The sequence below is a fragment of the Echinops telfairi genome, unplaced genomic scaffold, assembly GCF_000313985.2.
Source record: "Echinops telfairi isolate 266 unplaced genomic scaffold, ASM31398v2 ScPeMD7_6;HRSCAF=24_0, whole genome shotgun sequence".
NCBI classification, from domain to species: Eukaryota; Metazoa; Chordata; class Mammalia; order Afrosoricida; family Tenrecidae; genus Echinops; species Echinops telfairi.
The window spans coordinates 11694481-11714314 of NW_022103902.1; the positions used below are offsets into that span (position 1 = coordinate 11694481).

At 33.7% G+C, this 19834-nt stretch overlaps 1 protein-coding gene across 1 annotated transcript in view; it reads left to right on the forward strand.

Annotated features, from left to right (window-relative positions):
• Positions 1-19834, forward strand: part of NECTIN3 (nectin cell adhesion molecule 3) — a 126301-nt gene that overhangs the window by 44701 nt on the left and 61766 nt on the right. The window contains exons 6-7 of the mRNA XM_030884432.2: positions 15950-16088; positions 17573-17657. Coding sequence (XP_030740292.2) covers positions 15950-16088; positions 17573-17657 — 224 coding nt within the window. The remainder of the gene's footprint in view (positions 1-15949; positions 16089-17572; positions 17658-19834) is intronic.

Here is a 19834-nt window from a genome sequence, read left to right on the forward strand (position 1 = left end):
CCCCCCCAAAGTAGTCTTTTTATTGTTATATATTTACCCTTTTTGCTGGAGGAAACGGAGCATATAAAATGTTTTACCTTGATAATTTAAAATTTTCAAGAAAGTTGTTTTTTTTAAGTTTATAAAAGATGTTTGTTATGACCAGAGACTAAAAGTTCTCAGAATGGAGGAGAATTGGCAACTTTGTTTGATACATTACTTTTATTTTTATTAAATATTTTCCCACATTGGTAAACATAAGGCTTTTAACAGTGTATCAATGATTGAAGATTATAATATTCAACATCAGTTATTAAATTGTACTCTAATATAGATAGAATTGCAGCTCTGTCCCAATATTAACTGCTGGAAATTGTGGTTTTTGTTTTGCAGTTTGGTATGTCTTTTCTATAACTGTTATCTGTCTATTTCGGGAAATAGAAAAACATACTTTTATATATCAAATAAGTTCCTCTATGCTTAGAATACAAAATTGAATTTTTTTCCTATAGGAAATGTAAATTTCAGATAATTTAGAATTTAGGATCTAGACATAATATTGAACTTAGGAGTTTTCACTTACCAGTCTTTTTCTAAGTGCATAGGCTTTATGTATTCTTAAATGCCATGTAATTTCCAAAAGAAAAAGCTCACTAATTCATATTAATTTTTAAACCCGGTTCCATGTATGTATGTATGAATGCGTGTATAGATATGCCTTAAAGGTACAGAGGTCTTACCGGATTATTTGTCTTCCTGTTTGGCAGAACTCTTTAATTTAGAAAAAGACAAAATTTAAGTAGTTCCTCATTTAGATGAAGAGAATTCACACTTTACTAGTTCGTTATTCCATTATACACTTTTATCACACATTCAACCAAGCATATTAAAAAATGAATAAAGTATGAATGCTGTTGGGAGAGATTTTAAATCACAATGATTACCTAAATAAGTAACAACTAGTGATTATAACTTAGGTCGCTTATTCCTTATGATAACTGTGGCTCTCATTGTAATTACCTTGGAGCAGAAGAATGAGAAAAAATAGCATATGTATGTTATCATGCGTTGCAGCCCTGGTGGCACAGTGGTTACTCATTCAGCTGCTAACCACCAGCCACTACTCTGGAGAAAGTTTAGGCTTTCTACTCACATAAACAGTTGTCTTCTTGGAAACCCACAGGGTAATTCTTCTCTATCCTGTAGGGTCACTGTCCTTTGGAATTGACTTAACAGCAGGGGGCTTATTTGTTAGTTACAGACCTTGTCATATGTCAGTGCCTCAAAATTGAAACCTGTGAGGACCAGAACCCTTGTGACATGCACCTTTTAGAGAAGGAAAACTCAAAGATTTCCCACTAGTAGAGATCAATCAAAGAGTGGTGAGACTGCAGTCACATTTTGCCTCTCATGGGTCTGCCTGGGTTACTTGTCTGTTTGGCAGAATTCACTAAATTAGTATTAATTAATTACTGTAATAGTAATATTCCCTCTTTCATGAGATGATACTGATCATGTGAGAGCTTGCTATTTTTACCACTGGTTGAGGAGAGGGATTATTGGTTGGTTAAAAAATTGCAATCAGGAAATGAAATAAGAGTTTTAAAATATTTTTTGTGAGCAAGGGATTGCTTTTTAAAAATTAGATTTCCTGAAAACTATTTTTGTTAAATCTGGCTTAAATGGACATTGGTGTTAACTTAAAGGACTGCAGCTAGATATATGACTTGGCATTAATATTTTTCAATTTTTTATTCCCCTAGAAGCTTACTTGGTAAACTGTTTAGTTGTATCTTATACTCATTGAGAACTGAGGTGTGTGCAGTGATCTAAACAATTAGCATTTCAATAGATCTACCAACAACTAAAAATCTTAAAAGCACAAAATGTATGAATCATAATAATGGAGGTGAAATACATTTTTATTTGGCCAGTTCATGCTGATGCTAGCTTTTTGTTATATTTTTTCTTTGCATATTGTTGCAAAGATGACAGTTAATACTTTAAAAATGAACTTTTTCTCCAACAACTCCTCAAAGTAAATGAATTGTCTTGCAGTGACTTAATCTTCAGCCTGTTTCTTAACCCTCTAATTCTGTGAGGTTAGTTTTGCTACTAAAAGTGATCCTACAACTCCATTGCTTTCTTCAGATAGAATTGATTCCACTAGTGAATGTGTTACAGCAGATGCAAGCTCACTTCCTTAATTTACTTTCTTATACTCTGATAATTAATATTCACTTCAAGATGCTTGACAGATTATCTGTTATATCAGTTTAGACTTAATAGGAAATTAGTTATGCTATATGTGTAAATTTTAAAGTATACTTGCTAAATTTTTACCACATTCTATACATATGGCATTCCATGATGAAACCTGTTTAAGTAAGTATTTTCTTTAGCTTGTAATATTAGAATAACTTACCCCATGTAGATTTAGTATTTTTCTAACAATCATTTTTAAAAAACGCTCTACCAGTACCACTCACTTAAATTGTAATTGTAGGAGAATACCATTTAGGTCATTTATTTTTACCTATGAAGAAATTCACAGTTTTAAAACTCATCCTTTCTTCAAACTGTTCAATTTTGTGTTACATGACCTAAAATATCACTTAATTGATAATTAACCAATCTTTAATTTTTACTATTTATGTTTAGTTGCTTTTTAATATTAATAGCTATTTACTCTTAAATCTATTGACAATCCACAAGATCATTTGCATCTAATATTTAAGTATTATTAGAATGTTCTCTCTAAAATATTAGTTATTCTTTTTGAGACTCTAACAAAGTTAATTGCGTTATATTTTGTAAAGTATGGTTGAATTTCCTTAATTTCATAATTGTTCCACTATCTTACCTGTGGGGTAATAGATATGATGATTACATTTTTATAATGTTTTTCCCCCCTTGTATTAGCGTCATTTGATAATAGCCCATTTGGCTAACACAGTTTAAATATGCTCTTAATTTAAATATTGATAAATAATTACATATACTACATCCCTTATCAAAAAATGGAAGAGTTCTCTTTATTTAAGGAAAATATTTTTGAGAGAATTATTAAACCAACAGCTTATACTATGCCCACTTAACAAGAATCTATAGTTTTTCATTCTTTTAAAGATAAATTCAAATCTTAAAAAATAAATCATATTAGGTAACATTGGATATTAAGAAAATGTACTTTATTTTTAATTCTTTTATTTCTTGGCTAGAAAATGTACATTTTAATTACTAGACTTAATTTGGTTTTTTTGGTATGATGATTCTTAAGCCAGCTCTGTGTAAGACACTTAAGTAATACTTTTCATTAAAAAAACAAAAAAAGGATTATCTTTTTTTCTTAAACTTGGAGAAGGTTATTTTAAGATTTACACCCTAAGTAATTTTTCATTCCTTTAACCTCATTGGAATATTAGAGCCTAACCTAAATCAAATTAAGAATGAAAAACTATTGTTACTGTGTATATATATTCGTTAACTGTGCTGTCTTTTCAACTTGCTGCTGAATCAGCCTGCATTGACATTCTCTGCCTTTCTGTGTCTTGTCTATCTTTACTGTTTCCATTAGATCCTCCTACTACTACCACCCTTCAGCCTACAATTCAGTGGCATCCCTCAACTGCTGACATCGAGGATCTAGCAACAGAACCTAAAAAATTGCCATTCCCATTATCAACTTTGGCAACCATTAAGGATGACACAATTGGCACAATCATTGCTAGTGTAGTGGGTGGGGCTCTCTTCATAGTACTTGTAAGTGTCTTGGCTGGCGTGTTCTGCTATAGGAGAAGACGGACGTTTCGCGGAGACTACTTTGCCAAGAACTACATTCCACCATCAGATATGCAGAAAGAATCACAGATTGATGTTCTTCAACAAGATGAGCTTGATTCTTATCCAGACAGTGTAAAAAAAGAAAATAAAAATCCAGTGAACAATCTAATACGTAAAGACTATTTAGAAGAGCCTGAAAAGACTCAGTGGAACAATGTAGAAAATCTCAGTAGGTTTGAAAGACCAATGGATTATTATGAAGATCTAAAACTGGGAATGAAGTTCGTCAGTGATGAACATTACGATGAAAATGAAGATGACTTAGTTTCACATGTAGATGGTTCAGTAATTTCGCGGAGGGAGTGGTATGTTTAGCAGCCACTAAATAATGACTAACTGTACAATGTTTCATTCATATTAGTTGATCATTTTCAGATTGTTCATACTTTTTCTTGAGGAAGAATAAGCTTTTTCAAGTTTATTTTCAAGCTTTTTATATTTTAATCTGACAAATGAAAATGTAAAATCTGGGTTAAGTGTATCTGAGCTGCTTTACCATTTTTTTCAATGCTGTACTACTGTTTCAAGATTTAAATTTTAATGCAGAGTACTTTATTGGTCTGTGGCACACAGGTAAGAAGGAAATGTCAACATTAAATGTATGACTTTGGGTACTAAATTTTTTTTTAATTAGCAAAAAGAGGAAACTACCTTGGCATTGTGTATTACATGTTTACCTAAGACTATAATCTCAAGTATAATGTTTGTTTTACATATACCTCTCAAAATGTATCACCACTAAATAATACTGCATCAAAATCGACTATAAAGTGAATTCAAGAAATGTTTATATATATATATTTTAGTATAAAATATTCAGCCTGATGGAACATCTTTCCTTTTCAAACATTATTTTCTAAGTTTCTAAACAAATGAAATCTCCTTACCTCTGCATTTTAATGAGCCTTGCCATAATGACTGTAGAGTGGCTTTTTCAAAGATATTTTTGTTGCACTAAAACTGTGGTAGTAAACAGTGAACATGATGTGTGGAAGAGCATAATTAACTGATAAATATTTTTGTCCAACATACATACAAGAGTAATAAAATACATGTGTTTAACATGATAATTATTACAATTATTTTAATCTCTGGAAGAGAATTCTTGTATTGTCATGTGAACATGCATTTTGGTACATTAAGTGATACTTGTCTTTTGTTTTAATGCTTTATGTCCTATATATAATAATAATAATGAAAAGATAATACACAGTTAAATTCACTACAAAGAGAGAGCAGTTCAGAACATGAAAATACGAGGGTAAAATTTTATAAATGAGAAATTTCAGCCAAAAATATTTGCAAAGAATTTTCTAGACCATCTTGTTTTGAGTAATTTTTAATGCTGATTTTCAAAGGCATACAGGAGAAAAATTTAAATAAACTTGGAAATTTTGGATTTAAATAGATGAATCTGAATTATAGAACCAATTAATAATACTTCCTAATGGATATTGGCAAATCATCCTTTTTGGCTCTTAAATGTATGTATGCATTTCAAGATTTTTGCTTTTCCAATTAAAACTGGAAACATATCATGAGGTTATTTGTTTTTTTGGGGGGGTTTACATAAACTCATTGAGTATATTCTTTAGAAACTTTATCTGTTGAGAAAGAAATGTTACTTAAATCTTCAAGTTTGGATCTCTGTGAGGCAATTGCTTCTGCAGTGGAATTCCTGTAAAATTATAATAACAACAATTGTTTTAAATTCTAAAAACTGTTTTTCTATTTATGATTTATTTGAAAAAAGGATTGTTAGAATTGCTTTAGGCGTTTTGTAGGGAAATGAAGTGGAAATTAGTAGAAGAATCATAAATAAATTATTTTGTTAATTAAAAACCAAGTAGATACTTTTTTGTTACTCTCTCAACCCCCTTATTCCATTCACACATACCCCATCAAATCAAAAAACAAAAGTGTCTTAGAAGACAATTCTGATTGTTTCTTAGAATTTTTCAAGTAGTAACAACTTGATTTTAAATGAGTATAAACTAATTCCCATCATTTTAATTAGCAACATTATTTTGGAATTAGAAATTTAGTTTTCCTAATACAAGACTATGGAAGCAGGTTAAATATATAATTAAGTATTGTTAAAAATGTCTGTTTTTTAATGCACTTAAACCATTGATTTAAAAATACTTAATTTGTAATCATTGGAAGCAAACTACATAATACACTATGAAGCAACTTTGAGGTGTTTTTTTTTTTTTTTAGTATTAGTGGTGATGTGGCTGAAAGAAAGATGGTTCTAAAATTCCATTCCATGCAAAGTGTAATATTTATACCAAAGTTTCATTGCAGATCAGTGGTTGGAATGGCTTTACGAATCTAAGCAGAATAACCTAGGATGCCATAATAACTCTCAACTTGGATTAGTTTGAAATAAGTTCACAACGTATTCTAACTTTATCTCATAAATAGAAATACCTAATTACAGAATGAGCCTTGTGAGATTAGCTGACCTTGCCATTCCCCCCAAGAGAGAGTGACTTGGAAAACTACAAGAATTTGTTAAATTCTATATCCTTAATCAATTTAAATTATTTGGTAAACCAAAATGTTTCAAAAAGTTTGAGAATCTGGAACTATTGCTGAAGTCTTTGTGCTTACTGTACTTAGAACTTTTTCTTAGAACTGTGCTTACTGTGCATAGAGACCCGTATTAAGTCATGAATAGCTATGTGATAGGCTTTTTGTCAAAAGTTAGTTTTTTAGCACCCTTCATGAACAAAGCTAACTTTATGGGTATATATGAGTCTTACTATCTTCTTGGAAAATACGAACGAGTATTTTTGGCCAGGTGCATGTTTTTCCCCCAATGTGTTTTGAACCATTTTTGTTTGTTTATTTTTAAAGATATTTTTACACTGTTGCATTTATACTGATGTATTTTAAAATATGCCAATAATGTAATGATATCTATGCAACTTTTTCCCCCTGCCATTTTTATTAAAATATATTGAAAGTTTTTATTGGGTAAAGGTTAACTTTAAAAGGTGATGTTTAAGAAGGACACGTACTTTATAGTTGAAAGATAAATTTTACTATGTGCCTAATAGGTTTCTATTTTACACATATTACTATACCACTGAAGTTTATCAGCAGGAAGTATTGATTCTGATAGCCACGTTCAGGGAAGTTTTATAAAAGTGCTCATAGTTAAATGTTTTGCATAAGAGACTGCAGGAAGTATATCATATGAGAGGATAATGTGAGAAAACTCCATTTTATATGCAATTGGAGCCTAATATTCTTTTGGTATATACTGCTAAAACAAGTATATGAGCAAACAAGAGGTTATTAATGTGTGGCATTAATGTGAACTATAAGGAAAGAAGTGCTATTCATATTGAAGTTTGTCATTCTATTGGTAGAATATAGATTGAATTGCTGCTCCTTATCTACTTAATAGAACTTAGCATCCTCACATTTTCTAGTATGTTGGGTTTCATTTTAGTTTGTGCTAGTTATAATCAGCCAAGTTATATAGTAGGTGGGAGCCCTAGTACCTATGTGACAAATCTTTAGTCTTTAAAAGATTCTCTAGAGACAGGTGTCTGTAATGATCCCGTGGATCTGTATTGCCATCATTGTCTTCTGTGTGATATTGCTGGAGTTGTGTGCCTGTAAGTAAATGAGTTTTCTTTAGTTCTTAATTACCGATGTTTTCTGGAAATTAGAAATTGTTTATTTATATTCCCTAGCAAGATCATCATATGGATACAGTAACAGAAACCTTGAGGGGGCATGTAAGTTAGCATTATAAAATTTCATGTTAATATTTATTCCCTATTTCATGCACACATCATGAAAACCATTCCTGAGAGCTATGAATTATTTTCCCGTTAGTCATAGCCGCTAAAAACAAGTATTTTATAACATTTCGGCTTAAGTGAAATTTAATGTCTTGGTCATCATCCTTGAATTAGCACATTTCATAGATCTCCTGAGTTGACATCTAGTGTTCTTCACTTATGAGCTACTTGGATGAGAAATGTCATTGTTTTTAGTCATTTGTAAATTACTCCTGTATTTCTATATCTGACATTTTAAATTACAGTGTGTTTTCAAAACCTAAATTATTTAGCGCAAGCAACAGATTTTTTTTTAAAGCTGAATTAAATTTGGTCTCCTCTTTGTATACCAAGTTTGTGATAATAAAGATGGATTTTTCATGAAAATTCATGCACGAAAGAGTCATTGGAATGACGTACACAAACACTGACTTCGTTGTTTTAAAATGTTTTCTTGGTTATGCTTTCTGTTCCAGATCATTGCATTTTTTAAGAACACGTGTCTAGTGTGAGTTGGGTTGTGATGATTTTCTTGATCTTAATAGAAACCTAACCTTGCTTACGCAAAATACGTATATGTGGTATACATTTCTACTTAGAGATCATTTCTTGAATCATAGTGATAGTTAATCATTTCCATTTCATTTTAAAAGAAGAATAAGATACTTAAGTGGGATAAATATTCTCTTATTAAAAAATATATTAATTGTTATTTTACCTGGCTGAATGCTATAGATGAAGCAAAAGGAAAATGAAGTTTAATACAAATACTTTTAAAATATAATTAATTCCTAAAACTTGAGGATAATTCAAGACCTAAATTACTTAGAGACAGTACGTATTCTATATAGACAGGATACTTTTATACACAGTCTCACAGGAACTATTTTGGGAAAAACTTGTCTTGAAGGGAAGATTTGATCCAAATCGAGATTTATTGACCTTTTGAAATAAAACACAACTCTCTTTTTTCTGTGGAAAGTTGTTAACATTAAAAAAGAATTGAATAATAAAGTTCACTCTGTATTTATCACCAGCTTCAGTTATTATTAATTCCCTTTCATGGTTATTCTTGTTTCTTTTAACCTAAACTTTAGCATTCCTGCCATTCACCTAAATATCAATAAAAGGTTCTAAAAGTCATTAGAACTTTTTAAAAAAGTAATTAACATTATTTCCGTAAAAGTTAACAATAGTTATTAAATACTCAGTGTACAAATTTATAACTTTTTGTGTAGCTTTTTAGAATCAGGATGCAAATATGACATACTGTGATTAGTTAAAATATCTTTACATCTTTGAATTCCCTGTTACTTCATTGCAATTTATTATTTTGTAGAAATTGCTTCATTTATCCCCCAAAGTTTCCTTCCCAGTTTGAGTTTTGCCAATTATATTACCAAACGTATTTTCCCAAAATTGGTAGTTATCTCTAGAGCCTTGACTAGATTCAGGATTAAACTTTAGGAAAATTACTTTGTTAATCCTGGTCTGTTTTCTAGTTAGAAGATATGTAATGTTTGTTTTGTGTTTTTGTTATTAGCAGCCATTTGATGCTCAATGCCTAAATTTGTTAACAGGAATACATACTTAATTCCCATATTATTAACTTTTCTTTTTTTTTTTAAATCATTTTATTGGGGGCTCATACAACTCTTATCACAATCATACATACATCAGTTGTATAAAGCACATTTGTACTTTCGTTATCCTCATCATTCTCAAAACACCCGCTCTTTTAACATACTACGTGCTTTGTTAAGTAATTATGTTGTTCCTCACCTAAAATTCTCTTTCATCTCTTCTCTACTAGGTTCCAGTCCATAGTTAAGGTCTGCCTCAAACTATCGCTTTATGACTGCCCCTATTAGAACTAATGATCGCTGCCCATATCCTTTTTTCTTTTCCCCCCACTTAATATGTACTGTAACTTCACATTTTATTCTACTTTTTACCTATTTACTTTAGATTAGTGATCTTAATTCTTTTGACTGTGTATGACAGTTGAAAGTATTCCCTTCTCATATGAATACATTTGAGACATATATATTACTAAAGCCATCTGCTATCTATATTATGAATCATTCAGAAATAGAAAACTGATAAAAAATTTAAAATATCAAACCAGTGTTTCCCAAAGTGAGTGAGACTGTTCCCTGGAGTGGAGGTGCTGGACTGATCCATCAGAGCTGCAAAAGGGGATACCTACATTTTATCCTGGATTATGGGATATAGTACAAAAATCTTACATTTCCAGGGAGGTACTGAGTACTTTTTTTCTGAAAAGAAAATAGTAGATAACTTTGAGAGCCTATAGATTAAAGTCTTTATCATTGAAACCACATTTTTTTATCAAAAAGAATGTGTTTGTGCTTCCTTTGTTTTACAGCCCTTGTTAGATACTTTATGATTTGAAGTTCTGGTCCATGTTTAGTACTTTTTGGTACTTGTTTATGAGGGCTTCTGTCTGAAATGTGTTCACTCAAAAACAAGTAGATTCAAATGGAGATACATCTTTGGAGACCTTACGCGCTTCATTCTAGGCACTGTTTCTAGACATCTGCATGTTTGTGATGTTCGGTTGTCGTGTTGGGTGGCACAGTGAGTTGAGAACTTGACTACTAGCTGAAAGGATGCCAGTCCATACTGGCCCAGAGGTGCCCAGAAAGGAAGGCCTGGTGGTCTGCTTCTCAGAGGTCACAGCCTTGGTCTTCGTGAGCTTAGAGGGACTTGAAGTCAATTAAAAATCACAGTAGCCTTACTCTCATATTGACACTTAAATCTATGGTACACCATGGATGCAATGTGAGATTCCTTGTTAATAGGGGTGAAATAATAGGCTTTGTCTGATTTGCTTAGACTTGCCACCCTGACTTAATGTCATGACTAGTAAAATTCTTTTAAACTGTTTGCTTGCCAACATTTGGGTTTGGGTTCTAATTTGTTCCTGAATTATTATTTTCATTCTACCAATGCTTTGTAGATGTGATACTTACTAGAAACAAATGCTTACTAATATAACACTTGGTCCACCTGCTGCACAGGAAACTTGGGCAATGATGACACCTTTAAAGTTAGATTCGGGATTTATTATTTAAATGAACATGCATAAATCATAATGTATCTGAGATGCTGAATATCCCTAAAGGATATGACCCAGTGAGTGTATTTCTTGGTTCTATACTGAATTGCCCCACTGTATCCTTCATGGGATCCTGTGAGTGCCTGATGTAGGGCTAGCAGTGCCAATCGTTGTATTATATGTAGTATAACAGCATTTTTACTATAACATGGTGAGACAAATGTTGGGATGGACATAACAACTTCATATTCTATTCAGAAGATAAGGTTTTTTTTAAGGCCTTATTGAGAAAAGGCGGTGCTAATTGAAGGAGAATAAATGGTAATACCATGATGTAAAGCTGTGTTTCTCAAAGTGGGCAATATTTCCTTGGGGGGATGGGGAGGGCGGGGGCTGCTGGAATGATAGGGAGCTGCAGAAGGAGATACTTGTACTTGATCCTGGATTATAGGCTGTAGTACTGAAGTTTTTCATTGTGAAGTTGAAAGATAAATTTATAGACCATCACAATAACCATTTTATCCTGTGATAGGACACAAGCATGGAGGGCAAGTCCAGGAAAGTGATAGAACTTTGTGTTTGAAGGTAATTTTGAAAAGGAACTAGATTTTTATTCTCCTTTGAATAATTTTTTAGAATACTACTGTAATTAGAAATATTTTTGTATATAAAATAGTTTTTAATTTTTTACTTGATCTAAGCTGAAAGACTGAGAAGCAATGTGTGTTTAATTTTTAATGCCGTAAGTTTCAGGTGTGGGGTAGGTATGTGCATTTCTAATAATGCCTTTGTGTCACAGTGGTTATAAAAGGACACAACTTTGACTTAACATGTATACATATATGTATTCACTTCATAATGCCTGAATATTTCTCCTTATGTGGATTCATATTTTTTCAAGAATGGTTTTTCCCTGCTTCTTTGGCATTGTTTCCCCCATAAGATGTATGCCTAATATCTGTTATATACTTTTGTTGTATTTAGGGAATGTTTTCTTGTTTGGGCGGTCGGCTGCCAATCAACGTGGATTACTGTAGCTGATATGTAAATGAACAGGCAAATCGCAACATATTTAACAATCAATTTACCTATATAGACTATCCAGTTAGTAAATCGATTCAGACTGGGTTTTTGTTTGTTTTTGTGTGTGTATATATCTCTCTCTCACACACACACACACACACATGCATACATACTGCACTCCCAATTGCTTATTGCAATCCTTAGAAGCATATCCTGGTACTAAGCAAATGTGTGCAAAGTAAAGGGGGATATGATAAAGAATGGCTAGAACCAGGTGAGATAAAGATGCTTAAATTAAGATAGCATGAAATGTGGGATATGGATAATCAACACCCACTTACAGAATCCTAGAACTGTTTTTGATAAGGCTCAGGAGGCAGAATTGGATAAGTAGATTATAATTTAAATGCTTAAAAATTATATTTATACTTAGGAATTAGTTTAAGGTATTAAAATACCTTTGTAAAATTGGAAGTGACTTTAAGATGTTTAAAGTCAATGTAGCTCTATTTTTTAAAAAAACTAAGAAAGCACTTAAATTTTTTTGATTATTACCAGGGTGAAAGGCTTTGTTGAAGGCAATGTAAGGTTTGATGAAAGACAATAAATAGTCTGTACATGGAAGATCTTAATTTCATCTATGAACCTTGTAAAGAGTGCTCTGAGCTTTTAAAAGTAAGTTTTGGAAGTATTGTTAGACTAAGCCCCGCACATTTAAATTATGCACCCTTGGGTAAAAATGTTAGAGCTGCTTTATTTAACAAAAGAAAATTTTGAATTAAGGGGAAATCCTTAGAAACATTTGTGTGGAACAAGCAGGTGATAAGTGCCTGGCAGTTTATTGTTGTTTTTGCCTCTGATGAGTTGTGTGATTTTGGGTCAAATCATGGACTTTCCCAAACCAAACTCATCTTTCTCCCAGAGTGGCTGGTGCTTTCCAACTGCTCGCTTTGTGCTTGCAGCCCAATGATCACCACTGTGCCACCAGCCGTTGTTGCAGACTGAAGACAGTCATATTCTGAATAGTGATAACCAGTGGTCGAAGCTAAAATGTATATAGTAAGAAAAATACACAGGACAAAATGTCACCCAAAAGTCACTCCGGTGTATTTTTCACATTTCCACGAGCAGAGTAATAATTGCACAGGGATTCACTTCTCAATCAAGGGTATACAGGTGGTCTAGTCCTCAGCTGACGACTTATTCCAAGCTGTGATGAAACTCATCTGTAGCTCTGTGTAGTGATACATGTCACACTGTGGTTAAAGCATTTGGCTGCTGATTAAAGGCTAGCTGTTCAAACCTACTAGATGCTCCGTGGTAAAGAGGTGTGGCAGCCTGCTTCTGTAAAGAGCCCCTGCTGGGGAGCTCCAGGAGGCAGTTCTCTGCCCTTTAGTGTCACTGTGAATCAGGATTGACTCCATGGCAGTGGGTTTGAGGGGTTTTTGCATATTGTTAATAAGGGGTAGGACTCGATGTTGCAGCTTGTTATTTGCTGCTGATAAGCTCTTGTTCAGACACAGGTGTTTAATAATTATGATTTACTGTTCAAATCTGCTGCTAAACATGAATAAAAATAGTATTCCATTTAAGTCAGAATCCACATACTGAAGGAATCTGCAGAATGGAATCCGGTAGTAAGTAGGTGGGGGGGGGGGGGTAATTCAAATGGAGATCCTGAAGTGTATAGAGGTAACAACAATAACAAGCTATGCCAGGTATGCATCAACTAACAGGAGTAATACCTTGATTGACAGAACTGTTTCAAAAATAATTTTATATCAACTATTTCTATAGTCTAGTCTATTGGAAGTTGCTGAAGTGAGTGATTTGCACTCACTGGTATAAGATTTGTAATCTACAGTGAACCTAACAGAAAAATTCACATTACTTAATGAACTTTGTGTTCTATGTGGATTAAATTAGGTCAGTGGTATAATATTTTTTCCTTCCTGTTACAAATTTTTCTCTAGCTATTTAAAACAATACATGTCTCAGTAACTGGGAAATCTGTGTAAGTATATATTTACATGGAAATTGCAAGATGCTAAGTAGGTGAACCATTTCAAATAGTGCTGTAGTATGGTTTAAATGTTCCATGTCTGATGCCCAACAGTAATTGGGTTTCTTTTGGAATACATGTGAACCGAGGAACCTGGGGATTCATTGGACTGCTAACTGCAAGGTCAGCATATTGAAACCATCAGCCGCTCTTTGGAGAAAGACAGGGCTTTCTACTCCTCTAAAGAGCTACAGTCTTGGAACTCCCCAGGGACAGTTCCACCCGTTTATAGTCTCAGTGAATCGAAATTGACTCAATGACTGAGTTTGTTTTCCGTTTGAGTGATAAGTGAACTGTTGCATAGTGGGTTACATGGTTGGGCTGCTAATTGTAAGGCCAGCAGTTTGAACCTTCCAACTAACTGTTCTGAGATAGAATGGTCAGACTTTCTACTCACATTAAATATTTGGAACTCCCAGCTCTGCTTTACAGGGTTGCTGTGAGTCAACTTGATTGGATAGCAGTGAATTTGTTGGTTCTTAGTGAATACATTAGTTTAAGTGAAAACCCAGAACCCAGAAGCTCATCATTACCATATACCGAAATCAAGCACATCATTCAACTCAACTCAACTTATATAGGGTTCCCAAGGCTGTAAACCATTTTGGGAGCAACTGCCTCCTCATTCTCCCACAGAGGAGCTGGTAGGTTTGCACTGCCACCCTTGTGGTATGAAGTTGGTCACTCACCCAACAGAGCACCAGGAGACAAAACAGGGACATCTACTTTAGGTTGTTGGAAATAATGGCTTTTGTCCATAGGATGTAATGGTGGAGAGTTGTGCTATCTGAAACTAGTTGTGTGTTTTTACCTACACAATATGATACTACTACTACTCATTGAATTGGATAATCTTCAGCAGGTTACTTAACTTTCAAACTTCAGTGTCTCTGTCTATAAAACATTATCACTATATCTCTTATTGGTTACAGTGGTTTTCAACCTGTGGGTTGTGACCCCTTTGGGTGTCAAACAACCCTTTCACAAGGGTTAACTGATTCATAACAGTAGAAAAATTACAGTTATGAAATAGCAATGAAAATTTTATGGTTGGGGAGTCACCACAGCATAAGGAACTGTATTAAAGGGTCGCAGCATTAAGAAAGTTGAGAACCACTGGGGTTAGAAAGATAAAATAAAAAAAATATGAAACACAAAAATACGTCACAGTGGATTTACTGTCGTTAAAATCATCAACATCAGAATAGCTCATAAGAATTAAATGTATTACATCCCAAAATACTTGTTTTAAGTATATGATTGATTTGTTGATAGAAATCACACTTACTGCCTTTGCTTCATTTTTTTGTACTTCCTATCAGTAGGTACCGTGCACAGTGTTGCTGCATGCAATTCGGTGGTGGCATCATTCTCATGCTAGCCCCAAAGACTAAAAGATAAGATTTTAAAGACAATAGGCAATAATAATGAAAATTTAACTGATGAAAAATTTTAAGAATTTTACTTACATCAGAAATGACTTAATGGTAGAGTTGTAGGAATGGAATCCCTTCGTAAGTCAGGGACTACTGCCTGCATGCAGTACCTGTACTTGTAATGTGTAGTCATAATTTGTAATAAAAGTAAATAATTGTCTTGAGACTTTTAAAATTTCTACCATGTTCAGTACCATGTTTTGATGATTGACTTTTTTGTTGGGCCCTTATTTCATTAATGCTCTTATAGGTGTTTTTATATGTGCATTAGTAACATTTCATTAGTGCTTTTATACTAGGGTGTCGGGGAGACTTTGGTGTTTTACAAACGCTCTAGGAATTTTTTTTAATTTTGGTTTTTAAAAATATTTTAGTAGGCTAAAAGAAGTAAATGTTTTATTGTTTTTCATCCATTGGCATTTTTCCTCTAAGCATTCTTTGCCTGTAGAGCTAGATTAACTCATTGCTCCCTGGTTGGGAAAACTCTTTTCATAGTTTGAAGAAGCAAGCTTAAAGAGCAGATTTGGGTGTTTAGGTAACCTCCTGCATTGAAGAAAGGCGTGTTAGCATAATCCACTAAAACGAAAGAAGCTAATTTGGGGTCTTCTAAGCTGGCCATTGGATATTCCTCTTCAAATTGACCCTGTTGTTTAGAAGTTAGAGGCACGCAGATTTGAGGATCCTTTTAAATTGTTTGAAAAGCCTCGTTTTTGTTACTTTGCAGATGTCCCATTTAAGCAGTCCTCTTCCATAGCTGTAGCTGGAGCTGTCATTGGAGCGGTCCTTGCCCTTTCCATCATTGCTCTCTTTGTGACTGTGCTGCTGACTCCTCGAAAAAAGAGACCGTCTTACCTTGACAAAGTGTAGGTAACTGTTTTCTGGCCTGGGTACCTCTCGGTCTAGTCACTGTGTTTCAGTCTTTATGTCTGCCTTTGCATTTACTCATGAAAAACCGCCTGAGGAAGAGAAGCAGAGATAATGTCAGATGGTCATGGTTTCATAAGAACAATGCCAAAGACATCCTAGGAAAAACTTATCGGGGTTGCTAGAGACAAATAAATTGGACACCTTTTCACCTGCCGCAGATTAGGTATCTTCAAATGGAACCGTGATGACATGTTGTTCTCTTCAAAATAGGAATTCAGGCCTCTCACGAATCACTGAAAGAAGTATACAAAAATATCTTAGATGTTCTGTTGCTTTTTCCATTTGTATCTGTAAAGAGATAATGAGAAATTTTAACTGTCAAAAGTTATTAAAAGCATCGAGTTTTAAAGCTTATTCCTTGAAGATCAAAAAGATGTGATTTTGGTGAATTGTAAAATTTGCATCTTTGTTTTTATAAGAGGAAACCATGTTTTTTGACCAAATAGACATAGAATTATAAATCAGGCATTGGCTCACTGTACATTTAGAAGATGTGTTTTGCTAGTCACTTAAATCCATTAAGAGCTTTGTCATTTCATCTGTGAAATGTGACTATTACTGTTCTTACCACATATGGTTGTGAGAGAGATAGAATAAGATAATGCATTTTTATGAACTCAGAGGTTTTAGACAAATGGGTTTTATTTGATGTGCATTTTATTAAAGCTTTTATGTTAGGGCACAGGAGAGAATGACTTCTATTTTCACAAATGCTCCATATGTTTCTACCTTTAGTCTGGCACAGTTATAACACTGGTCTTCTAAGTGTTAGTCTCAGCTTTGTCATGATCCAGTTAGTGCTGTGCCCCTGAACTGGGGAATTCACTTCCATGAGCCTCAATGACCTATGTACCTTGGAGCTGTAAATTTGCTGTGATTTTTATTAAGGAAATAACTAAATAAAAGGACTCTTAAAGCATTAGTCCTATGCAAAACTCATGAACTTGGAATTTTTTAAATATTCCAAAAGTAGCCAACATGTAATTAACTTCTCTAGTTTCCAAATTATTAAATGTTTTTCCATAACTTTCAGAGCTTCATTGACTTGTACACCAATACATTTGTTCAATCATTTATATTTTGGTATTTGAAATATTGTTTTATGTTCATTATATGTAAATGGAAGAGATTCTAGAGAAATTGAAATTACTTCACCCTCTGTAGCTTTCATTCTCTGTATGTTTTAATACAGGTCATTTCTTTTAAAGTCACAAGTATTTAAAATTTTCAATTTCTAATAAACATTAGAACCTAACAGTTTACTCTTTTTAAAATCTATGAATGATGAAATATAAAAGACAAATTAAGCATGTAGGTTAACATAAATACTAGTAGAGGAAACAATAGGAGAATTTTAATTTCTCCCTACCCCCTACTTTGATAAATGTGGCAATCACAATTTTTAACCTTTCTAATGCAGGATTGACCTTCCACCCACACATAAGCCACCTCCTGTGTATGAAGAAAGATCCCCCCCTATGCCTCAGAAAGAACTTCTGCATCAGGTATGTGTTCATGAGTACATTTAATATGAAATACAAAATCCTTTATGACGAATTTCAAGATGTTAGCTAGTCTTTAGACATGAAATAGTACATTGGTGTTTGGTGCTAATTGGTGCCATTGAGTTGGTTCCAACTCAGCAATCCTATGTCCACCAGAAGGAAACCCTGCCAGGTCCTTCCCTGTCCTTTTGAGCCTGTGGTTACAGTCACTGTGTCAGTCCATCTTGATAAGAGGGTCTTCCTCGTTTTCACTGACCCTCCAGTTTACTAAGTATTAGGCTCTACTCTGGGGCTGATCCCTCTTGATAACCTGTAAATGAACCTAATCCTTGCCATGCTTGCTTCCAAGAGCCATCTGGCTCTGTTTCTTCCAAGACAGATTTGGTCATTCCTCCGGCAGTGTATGGTGTATCCCACACATTTCACCCACACCATAATTGTAATGCATCAATTTTTTCCCTGTCTTCCTTATTCATTGTTCAACTTCTGCATGCAGATGAGGAAATTGAAAATACATGGATTGGGTCAGGCACAACTTAATCTTCAAAGTGACAGCTATGCTTTTTAGCACTTTGGGAAGAGGTTTTAGCAGCATAACTGTGAAGCCAAGTAAAATGAGATCCTCAACCACTCTTTTCTTCATTGTACGTGAGGTTGTTTATTGGTCCAGTTGTGAGGTTTTTATTTCTTTAGATTGAGATGTAAGTTCTTCTGAAGTTCATATTCTTTGATCCGAATCAGTAAGTACTTCAAGTCCTCCTCACTTTAGCAAGTTGTCATTTGCATGTCAAAGGGTGTTAAGCCTTCCTTCAGTCATAATGCCACTTTCTTCATTTAATCCAGTTTCTCAGATAATTAGCTCAGCATACTGACTGAATAAGTATGGTGAAATAAAATAACCCTAATGGACACCTTTTCTGGTTTTAAACTGTAATAATAACTCCTTGTTCTGTTCAAACATGTGCTGTTCAGTCTGTGTGCAGATTTCACAGGAATACATAGTGTTCTGGGGCCCTCATTCTTTGTCATGTGATCTCTAGTTTGCTGTGATGCACACAGTTGAAGGAGGTTACATAGTCAGTAAAACAAAAGAAAGCAACTTTTTTGGCATTCTATGCACGTGATCAAGATCTATCTGACATCAGAAATTATATCCAGTATTCCACACTCTTTTCTTAATCACACTTGAGTTTCTGGCAGTTCTCCGTTGATAGACTGGTACAACCATTTAGCAAAATGTTACTTGTATGTGATATTAATTATCTTTTTCAGTGATTTCTACATTCCATTGAATTAATGTTTAATTCCTGGGACCTTGTTTCTGTTTTTTAACCAGTGCCTCCAAGTACAACCTGGACTTCCTCGGCATCAACAGTTCTTGATCATTTACTACCTCCTGAAGTTCTTGAATATTGGCAATTCTTTTTGGCACAGTAGCTCTCTGTATGTATTCTATCTTCTTCTTTTCTTTTTGAACTTGTTTCTCACTTAAAGACTCCTCTGTCTTCTTTTGATGCTTCCTATCTCTTTCAATGCGCTGCCCAGAGAATCCTTCATTTTGATTGAAGTTTGATTTTTTTTTCTCTAGGTCTTTCAGTTTGAGCAATTGTAATTATATTCAACACTCTTAAGCTTTCTAATTTCAGGTTTTTGTACATTTCATTATAATAGCTTCTGTTCTGTATTCACCCTTTGAAACTCTTTTACTTTAGTTACTATCACTCAATTCATATTGGCTATTCTTCTTTTACAAGCTAGTTTTAGAGTTTCTTCTGATAATCCATTCGATCTTTTTTTTTAATGACCTTTTGCTTTCTTCATTTATGATGTTCTTGATGTCGTTCTGCAACTAATCTGGTCTTTAATTGTTAGTATTTAATGTGTCAGATCGATTCTTGAAGATCAACCCTATTTGAGGAGTTAGTTATTTCCCAGTTTATTTTGAGTTTGTTCCAAATTGAGGAGCTTATCTTTTGGTACTACATTACACAATATTCTGCTGCCATAGGTAATGTTTTCATTGGCCAAATTTTTTTAGAAGTAAATTTCCAAGTTCTTGTTTCCTATCTGTCTTAGTCTGGAAGTTTCACTGAAACCTGTCTACCTCTGGGTCACTTTGTTAGGATTTGGAATACTGGTAGTTCAGCTTCCATCATTGCAGCAGCCTACAAGTCTCT